This window comes from Halichoerus grypus, chromosome 7 (assembly GCF_964656455.1).
Source record: "Halichoerus grypus chromosome 7, mHalGry1.hap1.1, whole genome shotgun sequence".
Taxonomy (NCBI): domain Eukaryota; kingdom Metazoa; phylum Chordata; class Mammalia; order Carnivora; family Phocidae; genus Halichoerus; species Halichoerus grypus.
The window spans coordinates 72,610,441-72,629,610 of NC_135718.1; the positions used below are offsets into that span (position 1 = coordinate 72,610,441).

Sequence of the window (19,170 nt, forward strand, 5' to 3'; positions counted from 1 at the left end):
GAAGGATAGAACCAGAGACCTTACAAATTCTCCAGATTCTGAATGATATTTATAGCATGACTGGCTTCATAAAATTGAGTGGCTCAATACTTTCCAACTTATTTTACATGACTTTTCCCTAATCAAATAAATTTTCTTTCATCTGTTTTTGGTAACCAAAATAAGGATTTTTAGGTTTTATTCATAAATTACAAATTTTGGGTTAAGTTGAAATGTAGAATTATAGAAAAGATAAGAGAGGAAAAGAACATTTAAAGAGAAAAGTAACGACTAAGGGACAAGTAAAGTAGAGAAGAGAAATTTAGTCCAATATCCTGCCTAGTGTATGCCCTACACAAAAACAGCTAATGTTGATGATGATAATGAGAACTGCACTCAGAGAAAGTAAAAGAAACATTCCATAAATACAGTCACTTATCAAGTGTCTACATTAGTGTCTGTTAACCCTGTGTTCCACAGAACCTGTCAGGGTCCACAAGTTGGAGTAAGGTGGTGAAACGGGCAGGGTTCAGGAACATTCGACCTTGCTTCAGAGAAAGTATCTCTAAACTTTTCTGTTTTATTTGCTTATCCTTTAGTCAAAATTTTATTATAAAAATGAGTTTCTCGGGGCGCCTGGGTGGCTCAGTTGGTTAAGCGACTGCCTTCGGCTCAGGTCATGATCCTGGAGTCCCAGGATCGAGTCCCGCATCGGGCTCCCTGCTGAGTGGGGAGTCTGCTTCTCCCTCTGACCGTCCCCTCTCATGCTCTCTCTATCTCATTCTCTCTCTCAAATAAATAAATAAAAAATCTTTAAAAAAAAAAAAAGAGTTTCTCAGCAAAGAACAGTTGAAAAGTCACTAAGCTACACCAATGGAAAGAAGTGATAGAAGATACCTGAAGGGTAGATAATAATTTTCTAAAAAGAGGATAATCCTTAAAATGGTACAAACTACTCATAATTAAGTTCTCTTTAGTAATCAAAATTATTTAGCATTTCTTAAACACTACGACTGGGGGTGGGATGAGGCAATGGAACTATGAGCCCAATGATACGACTGGTTAGCCAAAACAGAAGTGAAACAGTTAAAATATGTGCAAATAATAAAATGATCGAGAACTTTACACATAATAACATGGAATTGACTGCATAATAATTACATTAAAAGAGAGAGCTTAGTGATTTCCAAATCATTTTTAAAAATACTCTATTAGGTATCAGTGAAAAAAATTTTTAATTATAGCATATTTACTGTACAAGGAGATTTCTCCAGAAATATTCTCAAAAGAAGGGTTAGCTCTTCCGAACATGTTCTTGAGCTCATCAAAGATACCAAAAGATCCACCAACACTCTTTGGCATGCTAAATTAAAGAAAGATAGAGGGAAAAAAATTAAAGCCAATACATAATTAAAGGTTCCAGACAATTTCACTGAAAGAGATCAAATACTATTGTCACATCTTCAATGGATTATAAACAACTAATAATCCAAAAATGTGCTGAAAAAATAGCAATACGATTAAATGCAAACCAACCCACTGACAAAAAAAAAAACACTTTTCTTAAAGATTGGTTAATTCCCAGGAGAGGTATTATTTAAAGAAGCACAAATTAATACAGTATTTGTTTAAAAAGTTGACACTGTCAGTTACCATAAAATAGTCTGCTACCTTTTCATCTTGAAACTGTTTAAATTATAACTACTACTTTCTAAATTAGATGACATATATGTAAGTGTAAATATTAAAGATTATGAAAATACTTAAATATCACGAGCAATTATTTTGAACACTTTCCTCATTCCATTGTGGAGTTTAGAATAAAATATAATGGGTAGTACATAAATTCATAGAACTTTTTAGAATAAAGTAACTAATATTTGTAGCACACATTATAGTGTTCAAAGTATATTTATGCATTATCTCCGCTAATCCTCACCCAAAAAAGTCCTAAAAATGAAATACTATCTCCATTTTAGATATGACAGAAATAATCCTGATGTGCAAGCTGAGGACAGAAGCCCTGTTTCAGCATCATGTTTTGTAGAAGCGTGAACTGATGTGGTATCTGGAAAGAAACTCGCAACAAGACTACAAAATAGCATGGACTTTATCCTGTAAGTAACACGAGCCCATGAAAGGTTTTTGAGTAAGAACTATGAAAACTAGGAAATAAAGGAAAATAATTAAGTATTTCTCCTGCCTTTCCTTTAGGAATTATACCTTAGAATAACCAAGTAGTTGATGAGAGCAAGTTTTAAGTATTCCAGCTTATCCAAGAAGATGAAATGACAGCATGTTACCATTTTGCAAGTCCCTAGGCTATGACCATCCATGGCTCCTAGCATCCCCCAAAGAGAGACAATCAGACATTATGTGCCTCTGACGGAGGCAGACTCCTGCCTGTAAGATATTCCGGTCAAAAAATGGAATCCGAATCTAATTAGGTTTCTAGATCTTACTGCCAATTAAAGGAAATATAAGAAAGGAAGGATTATATTAAACAACCTCCCAGGGACATAATTGCCAAAATTCAGAATGCAGGAGATGCCTCATGATAGATGACCTGGCTTCTTCAACAAAAAAAAAAAATGGCAAGGGGGTGGGGGGGAGTAGACATGAGATATATCTGCTAATTGTAATGTATGAACCTAACTAGGATTCTGATTTAAAAAAAAAAACACTATAAATAAAGTGTTAGATAATCACGGGTTGGGGGATAAAGTAATATGATCAAGGTAAAGTGTATGTATGCGCTTAGACTTTTTTTTTTTCAGTTCAAAACTAGCAGGTTCCAGTTCAAAATGAGGGAATGAAGATATATATATTTATATAAATTTGCCTTTGTCTACTACTGCAAACCCACTGAACTAAAAGTACAGAATTACAAAAAGAAAGAAATTCATAACAGCAAAAAAAGTGGGGGAGTCAGTGGGCGCCAGGGGCACATCAGATTTAAAAATATTTCTTGAAGATGGAAGGGCAGAGAAATAAAAGAGAAAGCTGCAGCTTCGAATCTCTTTGAATTACAAAGGGGCTCCGAGAAGTGGAGAGCCCATCTGTCTGTCTACATTCTGGAGAGGAAGTAAGGAGGGGGCTACAAATGCAGGGATTAATACAAGGTCTGTCGGCAAACACCTACCTCTCTCCTTGATTCTGAATACAGAGCACAGATAGCTCAGCTTTTACTTTATGCCCCCAGCCTGATAACTGTTTAAAGAAACTCACTGGATTGCCAGGCAAAGGCTGAGATGGACCATGGGACATTAGCATCAGGCTACCAGGCATACATGTACAGTCTGCAGATGGGCCAAGTTGCTTCACCAAGGGAAAAAATATGGGCTAAAAGAAAACTGCAATGGTATTCACACCAATGGTATTCACACCAAGGGAAAAAATATGGGCTAAAAGAAAACTGCAATGGTATTCACACACACAAAACTGGCATTGGGCTGTGTTGCCTGGATGAAGGGATGACTTTCTCTCACACAAAGACACTATTCACTAGCCAAGCCCTACGTGTGGAGGACATATTTTTCTAATGTACAGAAAATGCCATATGAGGTAAGAGTAGCCCTAATGGCCCTCCCAAGTGAAGCTCTTTTTATTACGGTATTTGGGGAGCCTCTATCATCCACTGGTACATGCACACAGAGCTCTCCAGTGGACTGCCCATTCAGGGAAGATGCCAAATAGGAAAGCAAATTTACAACATTAACTCCAACAGCTTTCTTAAATAGAAATGGGCAAAACAGGTTCACAAAATATTTGAGAATCAGCAACATAAACAAGAAAAACCAAGATATAAAAGACAAACAATTTGATAAACTGACCCCAGAGAGAAAATAAGTAATTTAGGGTAGAGAAGATATCTTTCTAAAATGTTAATTACTAAATCCAGATATACTTAAGAAGATATTATATCCTTATATGTAAATGGAATAGCCAGAAAACAAACAAAAAGAAGCTCTTAAATATTAAAAGATAACTGCCAAAATTAAAAATTGAACAAAAGGTTGGAATAGAATGGAAGAAATCTCCCAAAACATGGTACAAGAAGAGAGAAGTAGATAATGTGAGAGGAAATCTAAGACATATGCAAGATCAATCCAGGAAGGCCTAAGATTACAATTAGGATGTAAAAAAGAAGAGAACAGAAAGCGTGGAGAGAAGAAAATTATTTTTTCTTTGTGACTGTAAGTTAGACCTTCCTAGATTATGACAGCAAAAGCATTGTGACAAAAGCAAAAACAGACAAATTGGACTTCATCAAAATAAAAAATGTGTGCTTCAATTATACACCACCAAGAGAGTAAAAAGATAAGCCATAGATTGAAAGAAAATATTTCAAATCATACATATCTGATAAGGGGCTTTTATCTAGAATATATTTAAAAATTCTTAAATTCAATGATTAAAACCACAAATTACCCAATTTCAAAATGGGTAAAGGATTGAATAGAAATTTCTCTAAAGAAATCCAAGGAAGATACACAGATGGTCAATGAGCACATGAAAATATGCATAACATTAGCATCAGGAAAATACAAATCAAAACCACAATGAGAATAACATGGCAGGTCCACAAGGATGGATATAACCAAAAAGACAGGTCATAACAAGTGTTAGCAAGGATGTAAAGAAATTAGAATCCTCATATACTGCTGGTGGAATGCAAAATAACACAGCCACTTTGGAAAACACTCTGGCTGTTCCTCATCTGATTATACATAGAGTTACCATTGGACCCAAAAGAAATGAAAACACATGTCCATGTAGAAACTAGTACATGAGTGTTCATAGCATTATTCGTAAGAGCAAATAAGTGGTGATGGTTGCAGAACTCTGCAAATATACCAAAAAACACTGAACTGTATATTTTAAATGGGTGAACTGTGTAGTATACGAATTCTCTCTCAATAAAACTGTTATTAAAAGGTAATGTAAGGGGCACCTGGGTGGCTCAGTCGTTAAGCGTCTGCCTTCGGCTCAGGTCATGATCCCAGGGTCCTGGGATCGAGCCCCGCATCGGGCTCCCTGCTCAGCAGGAAGCCTGCTTCTCCCTCTCCCACTCCCCCTGCTTGTGTTCCCTCTCTCACTGTGTCTCTCTCTGTCAAATAAATAAATAAAATCTTTAAAAAATGCTATAAATATTAAAAAAAAAGGTAACGTAATAGAATTTCTCAGAGCTAAGCTAGAAATAAGTCTTCAGATCTAAAGGACCCACTAAGTGTCTACCACAATAAATATAAACATACCCATATACTAAATAAGTAAATGGAGAAGGAAAAGCTTTTCTTTACTGTATAATCACAATTAATAAATATAAAAGGAGTAATGGAAATAGAAAATCACTATTTGGCAAATACCACAGTATTAACAATTTCAGTCAAGAATCATCAATGGGTGCTGAGGATTAGTGGGTTCAAGTATGATGAAAAGAAAATATTTACATAATCTCAAGTTATCTCCCCACACGATACTTACTAATTATAAAGAGAAAACAGTAACTTTACAGTGGAGAAACTCGGCAAGACACCACCTTAACCAAATGATCACAGTAATAAGATATGGACATCAGGAACCACAATATGATGCACTGTAAAAGGCACAACGTCACTTATGAGGTCTGTTTGCCAAAAATGCATCACTCGAATTTAATCATGAAGAAACATCTGACAAACCTGAATTAATGTTTCATGTACGTTAGACTTCTCCAACTAAAATCGAAGTTTCTATTATATGTTGCCATACTATATATTCATTATGAATTCCTTAAATGTCTATGAAAGTACAGAGTGGAAAGTGGCACTCAATGTCTGATAAAGCAGGAACACCATACTTAGACTGGGGAACAGTCCTTGCAAGACCACTTCTGTGTACATGACCCTGAACAACTCACTCAATCCCTTGGAATCTAGACAGTCCTCTCTATAAAATCAAGATACTTACACTATGTCTATCGAACAAAAGAGATGATGCATATAAAGCTACTTTTGAAATCACAGGGCACTATGCCAATGGAAGTCATTATTATCAACTCTTCATTTCACATAACAACAAAATAATTTCAAAGCTATTGTGTAAAACTAACAGTTTCAACGCACCTTGAAAATCAGAATCAGCCTGCGTTAAAATACTCAAGAACCCTCCTAAAAGATTTTTCACAGTTCCCTGAAGATTAAAAAACAAAACATAAGAAATTAAATTTCTTACCTCATGAAAGTATGAAGCAACTGTAACGTCATAATAAATGATTTGATACTCTACTGTATATACATATATAAATATGTTCACGTAACTGGGAAAAAAGCTATGTGTACAATTACATACTTTTCATTTTCTTTTTTTTTAGGTGGTTTATACATTTATTTTTTTCATACTGTTTTGGTTTTCTGGTTTTTCAAAAACAATGACTATATATTAAGTGTAATTTACAAAATATTGCCCATTCTCAGAAATATACAAGGATTAGTTAGCCAATGATATTTTTTATGCTGCTTTAGAGAACTATGGAATTAGAAGATTTTTAGAATAACACTTGTACATAAAAACATATCTAAGGTATTATAAAAGATAAATAATCATCTCAAATAATTTTCAGACAAGTTGGGTTCTAAATAAGGAGATGAGTGATTGGGGCATGTGTGTGATAAATATTCACCACATTTAACTAAATGCCTCTTTTACCTGTTGCATGAGTAGAAAAATATTCTTTTCCTTCTGTCTGATGATTTTCAAAAAACTCTCAAATACATGGGCAAGTACATCAAGTTTGGCTTTACCAGTGGAAAGCAAATTTAATTCCAGCATACAAATCTCAGGATATATTATTTCCCCTTCAGTGAGGTTTTCAAGCAAGTCCTTTGGGCTGCTTAATGCACTGAAAACTTCTGCTTCAGGCTTCAAATCTACACCTGAAAGAGGAAAAGAAAAGATGATTTTTATTCCCTAAACACTGAATAAACATTTCAAGTCTCACTTAACATTTAGGAGATCTTGTGGCAAAGTGCTCTTTATAAGAAGATTCTCACACAGCCTTTTCCTACAAGGTGACTTTTGATTACAATAAGTATCCTGGATAATCAAGTCTTGCGGATATTTTGAAGATAAATGAGTAGCTTAAAAGTAATTTTGATATCTTCAATAGAATTACAAATATCAACAGTAACTTTTATAGACATGTGATATAGATTTAACACATTTTCTCTGACACAAGTGGGAAAAAACACTATCCCAAACCTTCTGACCCCAAAATACTTAAATCACAGGCTAGTTCATTTGCCTGCTCAGATCTCTGTGAAAATAATAGGTTCGGTTATTGGTTGGAGGAATTCTATACTTTGTCTTCCTCATAAGCGAGAAACAGACAGACACTGTCACGGAATATTAAATTTTGGAAAATTTGACTGATGTGCTCTTAAAAGTGACTGCTGTGCTGTTTAAAAAATGTTCATGTAGTTAAGCAATTTATAAATGTCTACATAGACCAGAGTTCTTTAGATTAAGATCTAATCAGCAAACCTATAAAAAGGAGGAAGTCTGTCATTATAAAATGTCAGTATACTGATAAAACCTACACCATTGAACTAATATTTTTTCAAAAGCACTTGTTCAGAAGGTGGGGGTGGGAGGAGATGGAGGAAGGTGGTCAAAATGTACAAACTTCTAGTTACAAGATAAATAAGCACTAGGGATGTAATGGACAACATGAGGACTACAGTTAACACTGCTGTGTGATACATAAGAAAGTAATCAGCAGAATAGAACCTAAAAGTTCTCATCACAAGGAGAAATTTTTTCTTCTTTTTTTTTTTTTACTGTACATATATACGATGATGGATGTTAACTTATACTATTGTGGTCATCATTTCATAATATATGTAAATCAAACCATCATGCTGCATACCTTAAACTTATATAGTGATGTATATCAATTATTTCTTAGTAACACTGGAAACAAACAAAAATAGTTTCATAAATCAAGTAAGCTATATGAATACATGTGTGTGTGTACATATACATATATACATATGTAGATTCGTTCAATTTGTGGCTGCACTTTTGTTCTTTTCACTCTCTTTATTATATACAAATGAACAAATACTTGCTATGGGTCCATCAAGCCCTTCTGTTAGGACATCCGTGATTATGCCTTCACGCAATGGGAAAGAGAAAACAGACTGAGGAAGACAAGCTGCTGGAAACTTAGTGAAGACTAGCAGTACTGGGACGGTCATAAGGTCAACATTAAAAAGATGGAGCCTTCCAGAAAGCTCTTGGCTCCAATCAACCCATCTATTCTGTTCTACCCAAGTTTTAAACCCAGAGACAAAGGATCATGTGCAATCCTAGGGACAGGTTGGGTTGCGGTGAGCTAAGAAGAAATCTGTGCTGCAGCATCCTTGGATGTCACAAAAAGATGTCTGTATTCCTTATATTAATCAATCTTTATAATAAACTGCCTGAAATGCTCTTCCTGTCAGTATCTGTCTGGATAGTTTTTTTTTTTAAATTTAGGCCTCAATATAAACCAAACATCTTCAGTGAGGCCTTCTCTGACCACCCAATCACTATCACATCACCCTGTTTTATTTCTTCATATTGTTCACTTCTGACACCTCCTGTTTGTTTTTTCTACTGGAGTATTGATGAAAGCAGGGACTCTCTCTACCTTGTATTCTCAGGCATTCAGTCAATGTTGGCAATAACAAAATATATCTGTTTTATGTTGACTATATTATAAACGCCAGAATCTATTGTCAAGATCAAATAAGATCAAAGCAATGCACTTTTTAAATTGCAAGGCAATACAAAATTCTAAAGTGGTATTACTGTAACCATTTTGCTAATTAATAATCTGATTTGCAAATCCAATCACAAGTGCTTCAGTGATATTTTACCATCATCTCGGGTTTCACTATCCTCAGGATTGCTCTCACTGTCTGCTTCATAGCCTTCTTCTTCGACCAAAAGTTTGAGACTACAACACTGGGAGTCCTCAGCTTCTTCTGAAAAATCACCAGGTTGGGATGACAATTCTTCTTCAGATTGATGACTCTATAAGATCAGTGCAATTAGAAGGCAAAAGTTGTAATATTTGCTCATGTTTAGTAATAGAATGTTTATTACTCAAAAATCATTTTAAGGGGGCGCCCAGGTGGCTCAGTTGTTGAGCGTCTGCCTTCGGCTCAGGTCACGATCCCAGGGTCCTGGGATCGAGCCCCACATCGGGCTCCCTGCTCGGCAGGAAGCCTGTTTCTCCCTCTCCCACTCCCCCTGCTTGTGTTCCCTCTCTCGCTGTCTCTCCTCTGTCAAATAAATAAATAAAATCTTTTAAAAAAATCATTTTAAGGACAGCTTCAGTGTTTTCTTTAAGAAAAAAAACCTCAGGAATCAATATGAAGCACTATAAATTATGAAATTCACACAGCAAAATTTTCCAGAATCTCTCAACTTTATTAACACCTCAGAAATGGGGGTCTCTAACAGATGAAGCTATAGGTCATTTCAGTTTTACTGAAAAAGAAGTCTATGAAATTTCACTCTAGTTATATAATAGGAAATGACTAAAAACCACAATGAGGTGGAATTATACTTCTTACAACTTAATGCTAGCAAATAAATACTATTTTTACACATTTGTTCATGGAAAAAGATTTTTCCATAGGACTTTTATAAATAAAATGTCTCATAAATTAGATAACCAGAGGAGACATAAAAATTGTTCAAAGGGATTAATTTTAAGATTTCAGAATCCAGTTGTCTATATACAAGCATTTCAGAAATCGAGAGTTTCAGCATTAACTTCTGGTGCAATATCCTGCAGCATGAAATCTTCCTTTTCTTATAAAAATGCTACCAATATCTTCACTTTGGAACACATTTTCACTGAAAGCATCTCAGAGTACTTTATCACTGTAACATTAATAAAAGGTAGAATAAAGTAGTATTTTAACATTTTCCAGTAAACCAATTGATTCAGGAATATGATAAAGGCATCAGTTGCTATTTCAGTAAGTTTTTTCAAGTTATGACAAAGAGCAACATAAAATATTGTGGCAGAAGATTATAAAATGTCATATATATGGCTAGACTGCGAAATTAAAAGAGAAGTTACATAGAGATAAAGGACAGTTTTACTAAGAACTTACATAAAGATAAAGGACAATTAAGGGTAAAGGAAACATAAAAGAAGAGGGTAGTGAACTAAATATATGCATACAGTTTCAAGAAAAAAATTAAAATAGTTCTTTTAGAAAAAATGTTAACTTAAAAACTATGACTGCTAATTTCTATGCAAGTACTAGTCATTTTTGTATTGAGTGATTTAAAATTAAAATACAAGGTTCTGGAAATTTAACTGTACCAATATAGGATCAGAAAAGATACCTGAGTCATCACCATTCCTGAATTATCATTTAATAAACTATCAGTTACATGTAAGACTTATCAAATTAAATAATAAATTTCTGTCTCCCTGAGAATAACTCTTAGTAAACTGCCAGATTAGATGAAAAAAAGCATGTCACGTTGCTCTCCTGTTTTTTACGATAGGGCACTGAGTAAATACTATCCATCCCACAAGATGGAGATATGACCCCCAGAACTCACCTGACCAAATCCTGGCCCATGTGTTCTAACCACATTCATCAGGCCTAGGCCCATCCCACATACGTCTACCTCTGCTAGTCATACCCAAACAACACAACTGGATTGCATCCATACCTTCTCAGTCACAGCATCATGGTGTTCAAAATCTGCTGAATGATTCCCCAGTGCGACTCGAAGCAGGGCATCAAATAAAGGCTTTGCTAATTCTGTTTCAATCACCTTTGACTGGGAAAGATGGTCCCTCATTTCAAACAATATGTTTTCCACAGACAAGTTCTAAGGTAAAATAAAGGATACTAAGAATATTAATAACATGCTTTAAAAAAATTAAACAGTGACAAAATAAATAATATTTACTTAATAAGGAGAAAGCTAGTCCATTTATTTGCAGTAGATATGAAATTAAAAGGACTATAAATATCTAGCTCTTATACAAATACCTACTGTTAAAATTCATAGTAACATTTTATTTATCAAATGCTTCACTCATCTTATTTCATTCTGAATTTCAATGGATCACAAATTAACTGTATCAAACACAAAAAAGATTAGTTGAAACTTCAGAGTTTTGATTAACCATCTCTACATTTTACAAATGCCTTATGCTTAGAGATTCTGTAAGACTCTAAGAAGTAGACTCTAAGGCTGCTTGCCTATGTCCCTACATTAGGTGATGAGGCCAAAAGATGGATATGAAGCTGACTTCTCCCTTTAAGGAATTCCCTCAGTCCAGTGTAAGAAACAGATACATGTAGACAAGGTATGATGATGACCACACTAGAGCTATAAACAAAGTTCTCGGAGAAACAAAAAGAGAGAAGGTGCCTGAGAGACCTGCCAAAAGTGTCCCAGGGGAGGGTTGTATGAGATGGACAATGAAGAACAAGTAGTAGACAGCAGGCCTAGAGGCAGAGGGAGAGAATGTGCTAGGCAGAAGAACACGTCCAGAATAACAAGGAGTGGCATCTTGAGAAGCAGCCGTCTAGTTCAGTATGGTTGATGGGCAGCATGGTGAAGAATGGCAGGACATGAAGCTAGGCAAGTAAGTGAACACAAGACACTAAAGGGCTCTGTATGCTATCCTAAGGAATTTGGATTTTTAACTGTGAGCAATGTGGAGACATCAAGATTTTTTAGATAGGAGGAAATAGGGAGACAGGAACAGCAGTAGGGAGAGCCTGCTGGCTGACCCAACAGTTAGTGATGAGTTATTAACAGGGGGTCTAACATATTTGAAGTTTTCTTAGAAGCAGGGCCTGAAACTGAGGATTCCTTTTTCAGCTGAGAAATGTTCTCAGGAAAAAATCTGTAAGGTCGTGAGGGAAGCAGAATATATTGGGGGGGGCGCGGAAATCCAGGCAAAAATGTGGTTTCAGAATAAATGCTTGGCTCCTGCCTAATTCCATGGGAAGCTTTGGAGCCTGAACTGTACCACAAAGACTGTCCCCACTCCACAGAGCTATATCCATCCATCACTGGCTATAAGCATCCTTCCCAGGCATCTATAGAAGGGGCGTCTCCCATGAGCTAATGGCAATCCTTGGGAGATAACTCAGATGTGAGTCCTGGTAGCAAATGGCAGACGGGTGTATCAGCTTGGTAAAGGGGATCTGAGCAGGGCACCAAACAGCATCACACTGAGATTATAAAGTCTGAACTTTGAAACACAAGGTCCATTATTACTCATCTGACACATGATGCGTATCTAATGCCTTTTAGGATTGGTAACTTCGACACATGTGGATTTTGCATTCCAAACTAAACTATAAGCTTCTTGAGGGCAAGAACTGGGTCAGGTACTCCTCTGTCCTCCACAGTACCTGGTACTGTGCTAAGCATACAAGAGCTTCTCAAAACTTAGACTCTTTGGAAAAACAAAATGACAATAATTTTTATGTTAGAACTTTGAAATAAGTAAATACATATATATAAAGCTGAACAAAGGACAAGTTATTACCTGATTAGGTAACTCTAATTCCATCTTTTGCTGACTAGCTCTGGTGCTATGAAGACAAATGGCCAGAAGGGCTTCCAAAAGTCGTATGCTCTGAAGTGATGTCTCACTTTCTCGACTCGTAAATATCTTTGCTTCCTCAGGAGCAGCTTCAGTAGCTGAAATATGTCCCACATTTATGGAAGAAATATGCTGTGACTCTAATTTACTTACACTGTCAGCACTCTTGTTTAGACTACCCAGCTCTGATGGTGTGGGGCTTCTTTTTACAGTTAAAGATAATAAATCTTCCTTCATGGTGATCTCAGATTGAGAAGTTCTACTTATATCTTGGTTTTCATGTACATTTAGGCCTCCTTCCCTTTTCCCTTGCTCCTCTTCATGACTTCTGAACAGTTTCTGTATGATCATAAATATTAATTTATGGCAAGCCTGGAAACCACCAAGCCTGTAAAACTGTTTCTGGAAAACAGGACTCAACATGTAGATCCAACGACACATGGACCAAATATCTGCTGCTTGGTGCATATGTTTGGGAGAAGGCAAGACCAGGCTCTCGGGAGATAAACATGGCGGCATATGACGTAAAGGTTCACTCGCTGTACTGTCATAGCCAGAAGTATCTTCTGAATCATTGGCTGACTCTCTATCAGATTCCGCTTCCTTACTTACACATAAGAATGCCACACAGAGGAACAGGTTTATCATGTTGATATGAACATCCTGGTTAACAGACTTCCGTTTCTTCGGATAGGCTTCTTTGAGACTGGCATAAAATTTGCTAAGACTCTGAGGAGAATCTGAGTAAGCTTGCTGGTTACGAAAAGAAGTACCTACATTTAAAGATGACAATTCCTTCTGTTCGACGTCTATCCCATCAATACCTGGAATTGAAGAATCTTTTTGTTGTTCCCCTAGGCTGATTATCAGAGTTTCAAATGCTTTTAGGGAATGACTTCGAATACCATCTAAATAATTTAATTCAATTATTTGATTTACTCCATTACAACTTAAAAACAAATCTCTTATTACCCTGTGAGAGAAAAAAAAATACACAAGATTTTACATATAGAAACATCATTTATAGATAGGTACATATACTATTTAAATATGTCATTGCTGCATGTGGTATATACTAAACACTAATCTAATTCGTCAATTATCTGGCTGGTGTTCTTCATTAGAGCAGGATCTCAAATTACTTTCTAATTACTTTCACATACATCCCTCTTCAAACACTGCACATATGACTCTAGCATCATTTAGAAGGAATGGATTACATGCATCCCAAGCTAAATGAAGCAATTCGGGAAAGAACACTTTTCCCCAAACGGCAGGTTCTGTATAAATTCTAAATGCCACAACCACCTCCACACTTGAGATGGACAAACTCTGAAAACAGGCAGGCATGTGTGTGTCCATTTGTTTGTTTGCCTGATGGTTTATTCAGGACTTTTTATTTGTTTTACATCTGCACCTCATAAAGGGAAGGAACCAAACTACAGGTCTGAAGATTTTCAGCTGTCTCTGGTGAGTCTCATGGGTCTGGATCACTGGAATCAGAGTAGTAACTAATATAAGTCAGCTCAGCAAAGATCCAGGTTGTCCACAAATACGCCAAAGAGTTGCAAAACTTGCAAATCAAAGTCAGTTCTATTTAGACAATGTGAGAATGTCAGAAATCAAAAAAAAAAATTGCAAAGATAATGATAATAGGTTATATTTTATTATGTTTTTGAAATGGTATACACATTAATTTGAAAGACCAGACTACCAAAAGCAAGCTTTTTTTATGTAATTAATTTTTAAGTACCAGACTTGACAATTACAAAATCTGAAAAACTCATTGGTAGAATTCTAAGTAATTTTAATTTTCTTCTTTTTACTTATCTGTATTTTCTATTTTTATATACATTGTGTATATAATACATGTAAATGTGGTATTTAAGAAATCATGATCCCCTTAAATCTACTGCCTTGACAAATAATTATCATTTTAGGTATGTGTGTATTTTACAGAGTTGTAAATAAGTGGGTGATATTTTTAATTTTGTATGTTTTATTGATAAAATATTATAAGTACTTTCTCATGTCACAGCATGATCTTCGTATACATCATTTTTAATGGCTAATAATATTCTGTCAAGTAAATATAAATTAATTAATTTAACCTTGCCCCTGCTATTGGATATCTGTGTTGTGTCCATCTTTCCCCTCAGAGGTATAGTTAAAACTTTTTTTCCACTGAGAAATTAAAATCAATAGCTCTATGCTCTTCTCTATACTCACTCCAGGAAACTGAAATAAATAAATAGATAAATAGATCGAACAATCAATAAATGAAGGTAAAGCAAACTGACATGGGATGGGAACACTTTTTGTTGTTAAACTAAAATTAAATCCTAGGAAAGAATAATGGGGAAAGACAGTCAAAAGCATACAGCAAGGAAAAGGTATCTGCACACGTGCACACATACAAACCTTGATTTAAGCAGAGTAGGCAGAGTTTTTAAATAAATTTGAAGCACTTCCTGAGGCAAACACTGGTCATGATGGCTACATACATGAGTTGGAGCTGACGTGATGCTAAGGTGTTGACAATGATGTGCTAATTGAACGCCTCGCTGGAGCACAGGATTAAATACGGAATTATACAGTTTCCACTGGACAACTACATTGCCTTTCTGGATTAGACTGCAGATGTGATTTGCAACCTGTACACTACGTAACCTGTCTTCTTCAAAAACAAACTTCTGATAAGCCTCTAAGGCATCCCATTTCCACAGCAAGTCTTCAGATCCACTGCTGGGCAAGATCCCTTGAAATTTGTAGGAAGGGCTGGACAGACTTGGGGAAGGTGCAGCATCACATGAGTTTCCCTGCAGTGTCTCTTCTAATTTGGCCAGTTGATCAGGGTCAATGGTACAAATATTGCAAGTTGCTTGTTTAATTTTTTGCGGTGTCTCAGCTCCTCCTAACTGATCCAAAATAAGCTTGTTAAGGATATTCAATATATGCTGCTGAAAATGCTTCAGCGCAGGCAGCTGAAAAGCATGGAGCAAAGGGATGATTATGGATTTGGGATCCATGCAACAGCATATTCCGACGTTCTGGATGCCCGACAGAATCTGGACACAGGTGCTGCTCAAGGAAGCCTGCTGGAGTAAGCGTAAGCACTGATGAGCGCACACCGCGATACAACAGCACCGCTCAGGATAATGAACGTCTCCATCTGCAGTCTCTTCAAATGGGTTTTTGGAAACCTGGTTTTTAAAAGCCGAAACCAGGAGACCTGAGAGGTCTCTGTGGTGGTGCATAAAGTGAGAATATTCACATCGTCGGTGCCTTTTCCTTGTACACATTGAATGATGAAGTTGCTCTGATTTCACTTTTTTGACAGTGCTCATGATTTTCATCACACTATTTATGAGGGCTTTCAGATGTTCTGAGGCCTCAGTGGGAACTCCCTCTCTTAAAACCAGCCATTCCATTTGAAGAACGGCTGTTTCAAATAAGTTGAATCCGTGGTGCTGAATGAATTCTTGAACCAAATCCATGGCTTGACTGAAGAAAAAGGGATTGGAAGCTGCACTTTGAAGACAACAGATCAGGATCTGCAGAACCCCTTCTAGAAGCTCCGGCAAAAGAAGGGCTCTATGACGATACTTTGAAAACACAAAACCTTCTCGAACCTCCTGTAGTGTTCTCTTCTGTCTTGGTGCGAAGGGGTCAGGCTGCTTTTCTAGGCAAGTTCTAATTTTTAAAGCTGCTCTCAGCAATTCCGTTAAATTTTTCCTAAGATTTTCTGGCATCATCTCTGCAGTACTAATATCTACTGACATAAGATGCAACACTGTTCGAAAAAGCATCCGTTGAACCAAAGCCACCGGTTCTTCAGTCCAACCTGTAGAAAGCATCTGACTCTCCAAGTTGTCGCTTAGATTACAGCAGTCCCCAAAGCCTGTTAGAAATTCAGTCAGTGTGGGCACTACAGTGGCTGCCAGAGCAGAATTATGATTCAAGGTCATGTCAAACTTACAAACTTTCTCTAATAAAGATAACAAAACATGACATAAGTCAAAAGGAGAATTATTCATGTGACTGATAATAGACAAGGCAGCTGGCTCACTCAAAATGTCACTGTTTGACTCCTGTCTTGGAATAATCTCCTTGGAATTTTCCAAAGCCATTGTGTCAGGAGGAGTCTGTTCTTTGGTTGATAAGTGGTCAAGTTTAGCTGTAAGGTGGTCGTCTTTAGGAGACTGTGTTACAAAATGCTGTAGCAGACGGGGCCTTCGATGCTTATTCATCGCTATGCTCTTGTCGTCTGAATTGGCTTCTGAGTCTGAGGTGGAGAGCCGTGTCTTTCTTGCATCTCTTATCGAATAGCGGTGGGTAGTTTTATGCTGCCGTCTGCTTTTCCGAAAAATGTTTACTTTTGCAGAAACCTGACCAGATAGGGCACTTCCTTCTAAATATAATTTTTCCTGAGTAGATCTTTGTGAACTTGAGTTCTTTTCTTTGGTCAGGATTATATCAGCTGAGAATGATAGATTAAAATCTGATAAGATAAAGAAAGAAAATTTAGAACACCTTAATATGTTTTCAAACTCAATTGGTAGAGGTGATTACTCTCTTATTTATCTTCCACTTTAGGAGCTTTCCCTCAGTTTATTTATCCTGGGCTGATTTCCTTTAGCTATTTGTTATGTCTCTGGATCACTTCCCCCTACACTTACTCTTCTCATGCTCTGTACCAGGTAGCACCGGTTCAAAGGATACAAATTGATTTTGAAAACAACAAAGGAGAACAAAATTAGGGATATAAATCTGATTTAAAACCATACATTGCATTCTGACATCAACATAAGAGACTCTAGATTATCTGGGATTTAGCACTACTGTTCACACCATTTTACAAATCTCCTCTAATAGGGCCATTAATTAAGAAAAGGAGTATATTATAGTCTCAAAAATAGCATTTATTTTATAGCCCTGATATAACTTAAGAACTTTAAGATGTTCCAAAATTATTTTAAAATCATATAATAGATACCAACTGTTCTCCAAGATTGAGGTTAAAATAGAGTTTTTCATTCAAAATATTTACTGAATGTGCCACACACTGAACTAGGCACAGGCATCCCTGTTGCATCCTCAGTGCCTAGAACCTAGGACCTGGAACATGGACCACATGCAGTATCTATTTCTTGGGGAAATGAATAAATCCTCCTTACTAATTAAAAAGTTAGCAAAATCAGTCTTTCCCTTTGCAATACTACATAGTAAGATCTATGTGAAAAATATAGTTGCAATTTAGAATGAATAAATAATCTATAAATAAAAGATCTGTGCCTTAATTAAGAGAGGAAAGGGAGAAATTAAAGAGTCTGACAAATTCTACCTACACAAAAGATGCAGGCAATGAAGATAACTTTCCTAAAAGAACGCTAATCGGATATCTTAAGTGAGAAACAATTTGTGAATTCTACAAATTCGGAAGAAAATGAGAGCAGAGTTAGTGAATCAACAAATAAGCAGGATAACAATATTACAACAATATTTACATAATCCCCTAAAAAGAGAGCTCCTTATCAGAAATGTGTTAAAAATGCATATATGGTGTTGAACTACCAGAGAGAAGGATTTATGTTAACCTGAGATATCGTGAAACATCTCACAATTCACATATCCCAGAAATGGTCAAGGGGAAAACTGTTAAACTGTTAATTCCTCCACTGAAACATTCAAACTAAGTTTCATATACCTAATATGATATAGATATATGTGTGTGTGTGTGTAATTTAAAATTTTTTTTCAAAATGAGATACTAAAACTGTGTTGATCTTAAGTGTAATAATTCTATCCAGCCTTGAAACAAAATATTACTTCAAATTAATCCCTTCAAAGAACATAAAAAAAAAACTAAACTAAATTGCAAAAGTCATCAGTAGAGTACTGGTAATAAAAAGCAGTCTTTTTTTTTTTTTTTTTTTAGAGCGAGAGAGAGAGAGAGCACAAGCAGGGGGAGCAGCAGGTAGAGGGAGAGAGAGAAGTAGGCTCCCCACTCAGCAGGGAGCCCAACGTGGGGCTCGATCCCAGAACCCTGGAATCATGACCTGGGCCGAAGGCAGCCGCTTAACCGACTGAGCCACCCAGGTGCCCCAAAAAGCAGTCTTTAAAATAAGTGAAGGAAGGGCACCTGGGTGGCTCAGCAGATTGTCTGCCTTTGGCTCAGGTCATGATCCCAGGGTCCTGGGATTAAGACCCACATGCTGAGCAGGGAGCCTGCTACTCCCTCTCCCTTTGCCTCTCTCTCTCTCAAATAAAAATAAAATAAAATAAAATAAGCGAGGAGCTTTCATTTCTTTCTTCAAACTTTCCACTATCCATTTCTCTGATGGGGTTGCGCACCTAGATTGACTCCTTCTGCTAAGTGTTCTGCTTCTTCATATATTTTCTGATCATTGTTATATTTGAATAATCCCCTAAGAAGCACCATGGTTTTTGTATTATTAGCAGAAATAAAAATGCATCTGCCTAAAGAACTTCTCCTGTCAAGTATCATGCTAATATATACTGTTCTGAATTTGAACTGTATCAACTATTAAGGTAGAAGGAAC

General features: G+C 36.3%; 1 protein-coding gene across 5 annotated transcripts in view; it reads right to left on the minus strand.

The window, feature by feature from the left end:
• LYST (lysosomal trafficking regulator) overlaps positions 1-19,170 on the minus strand; it is a 186,678-nt gene that overhangs the window by 112,150 nt on the left and 55,358 nt on the right. For 4 of the 5 annotated variants that reach the window (XM_078077736.1, XM_078077737.1, XM_078077739.1 and 1 more), the window contains 7 exons: positions 15,029-17,108; positions 12,551-13,580; positions 10,708-10,869; positions 8,883-9,039; positions 6,670-6,896; positions 6,087-6,153; positions 1,233-1,342 (listed from right to left, as the gene is read on the minus strand). In XM_078077736.1, coding sequence (XP_077933862.1) covers positions 1,233-1,342; positions 6,087-6,153; positions 6,670-6,896; positions 8,883-9,039; positions 10,708-10,869; positions 12,551-13,580; positions 15,029-17,108 — 3,833 coding nt within the window. The remainder of the gene's footprint in view (positions 1-1,232; positions 1,343-6,086; positions 6,154-6,669; positions 6,897-8,882; positions 9,040-10,707; positions 10,870-12,550; positions 13,581-15,028; positions 17,109-19,170) is intronic. The other variant, XM_078077740.1, reaches the window with a different exon arrangement.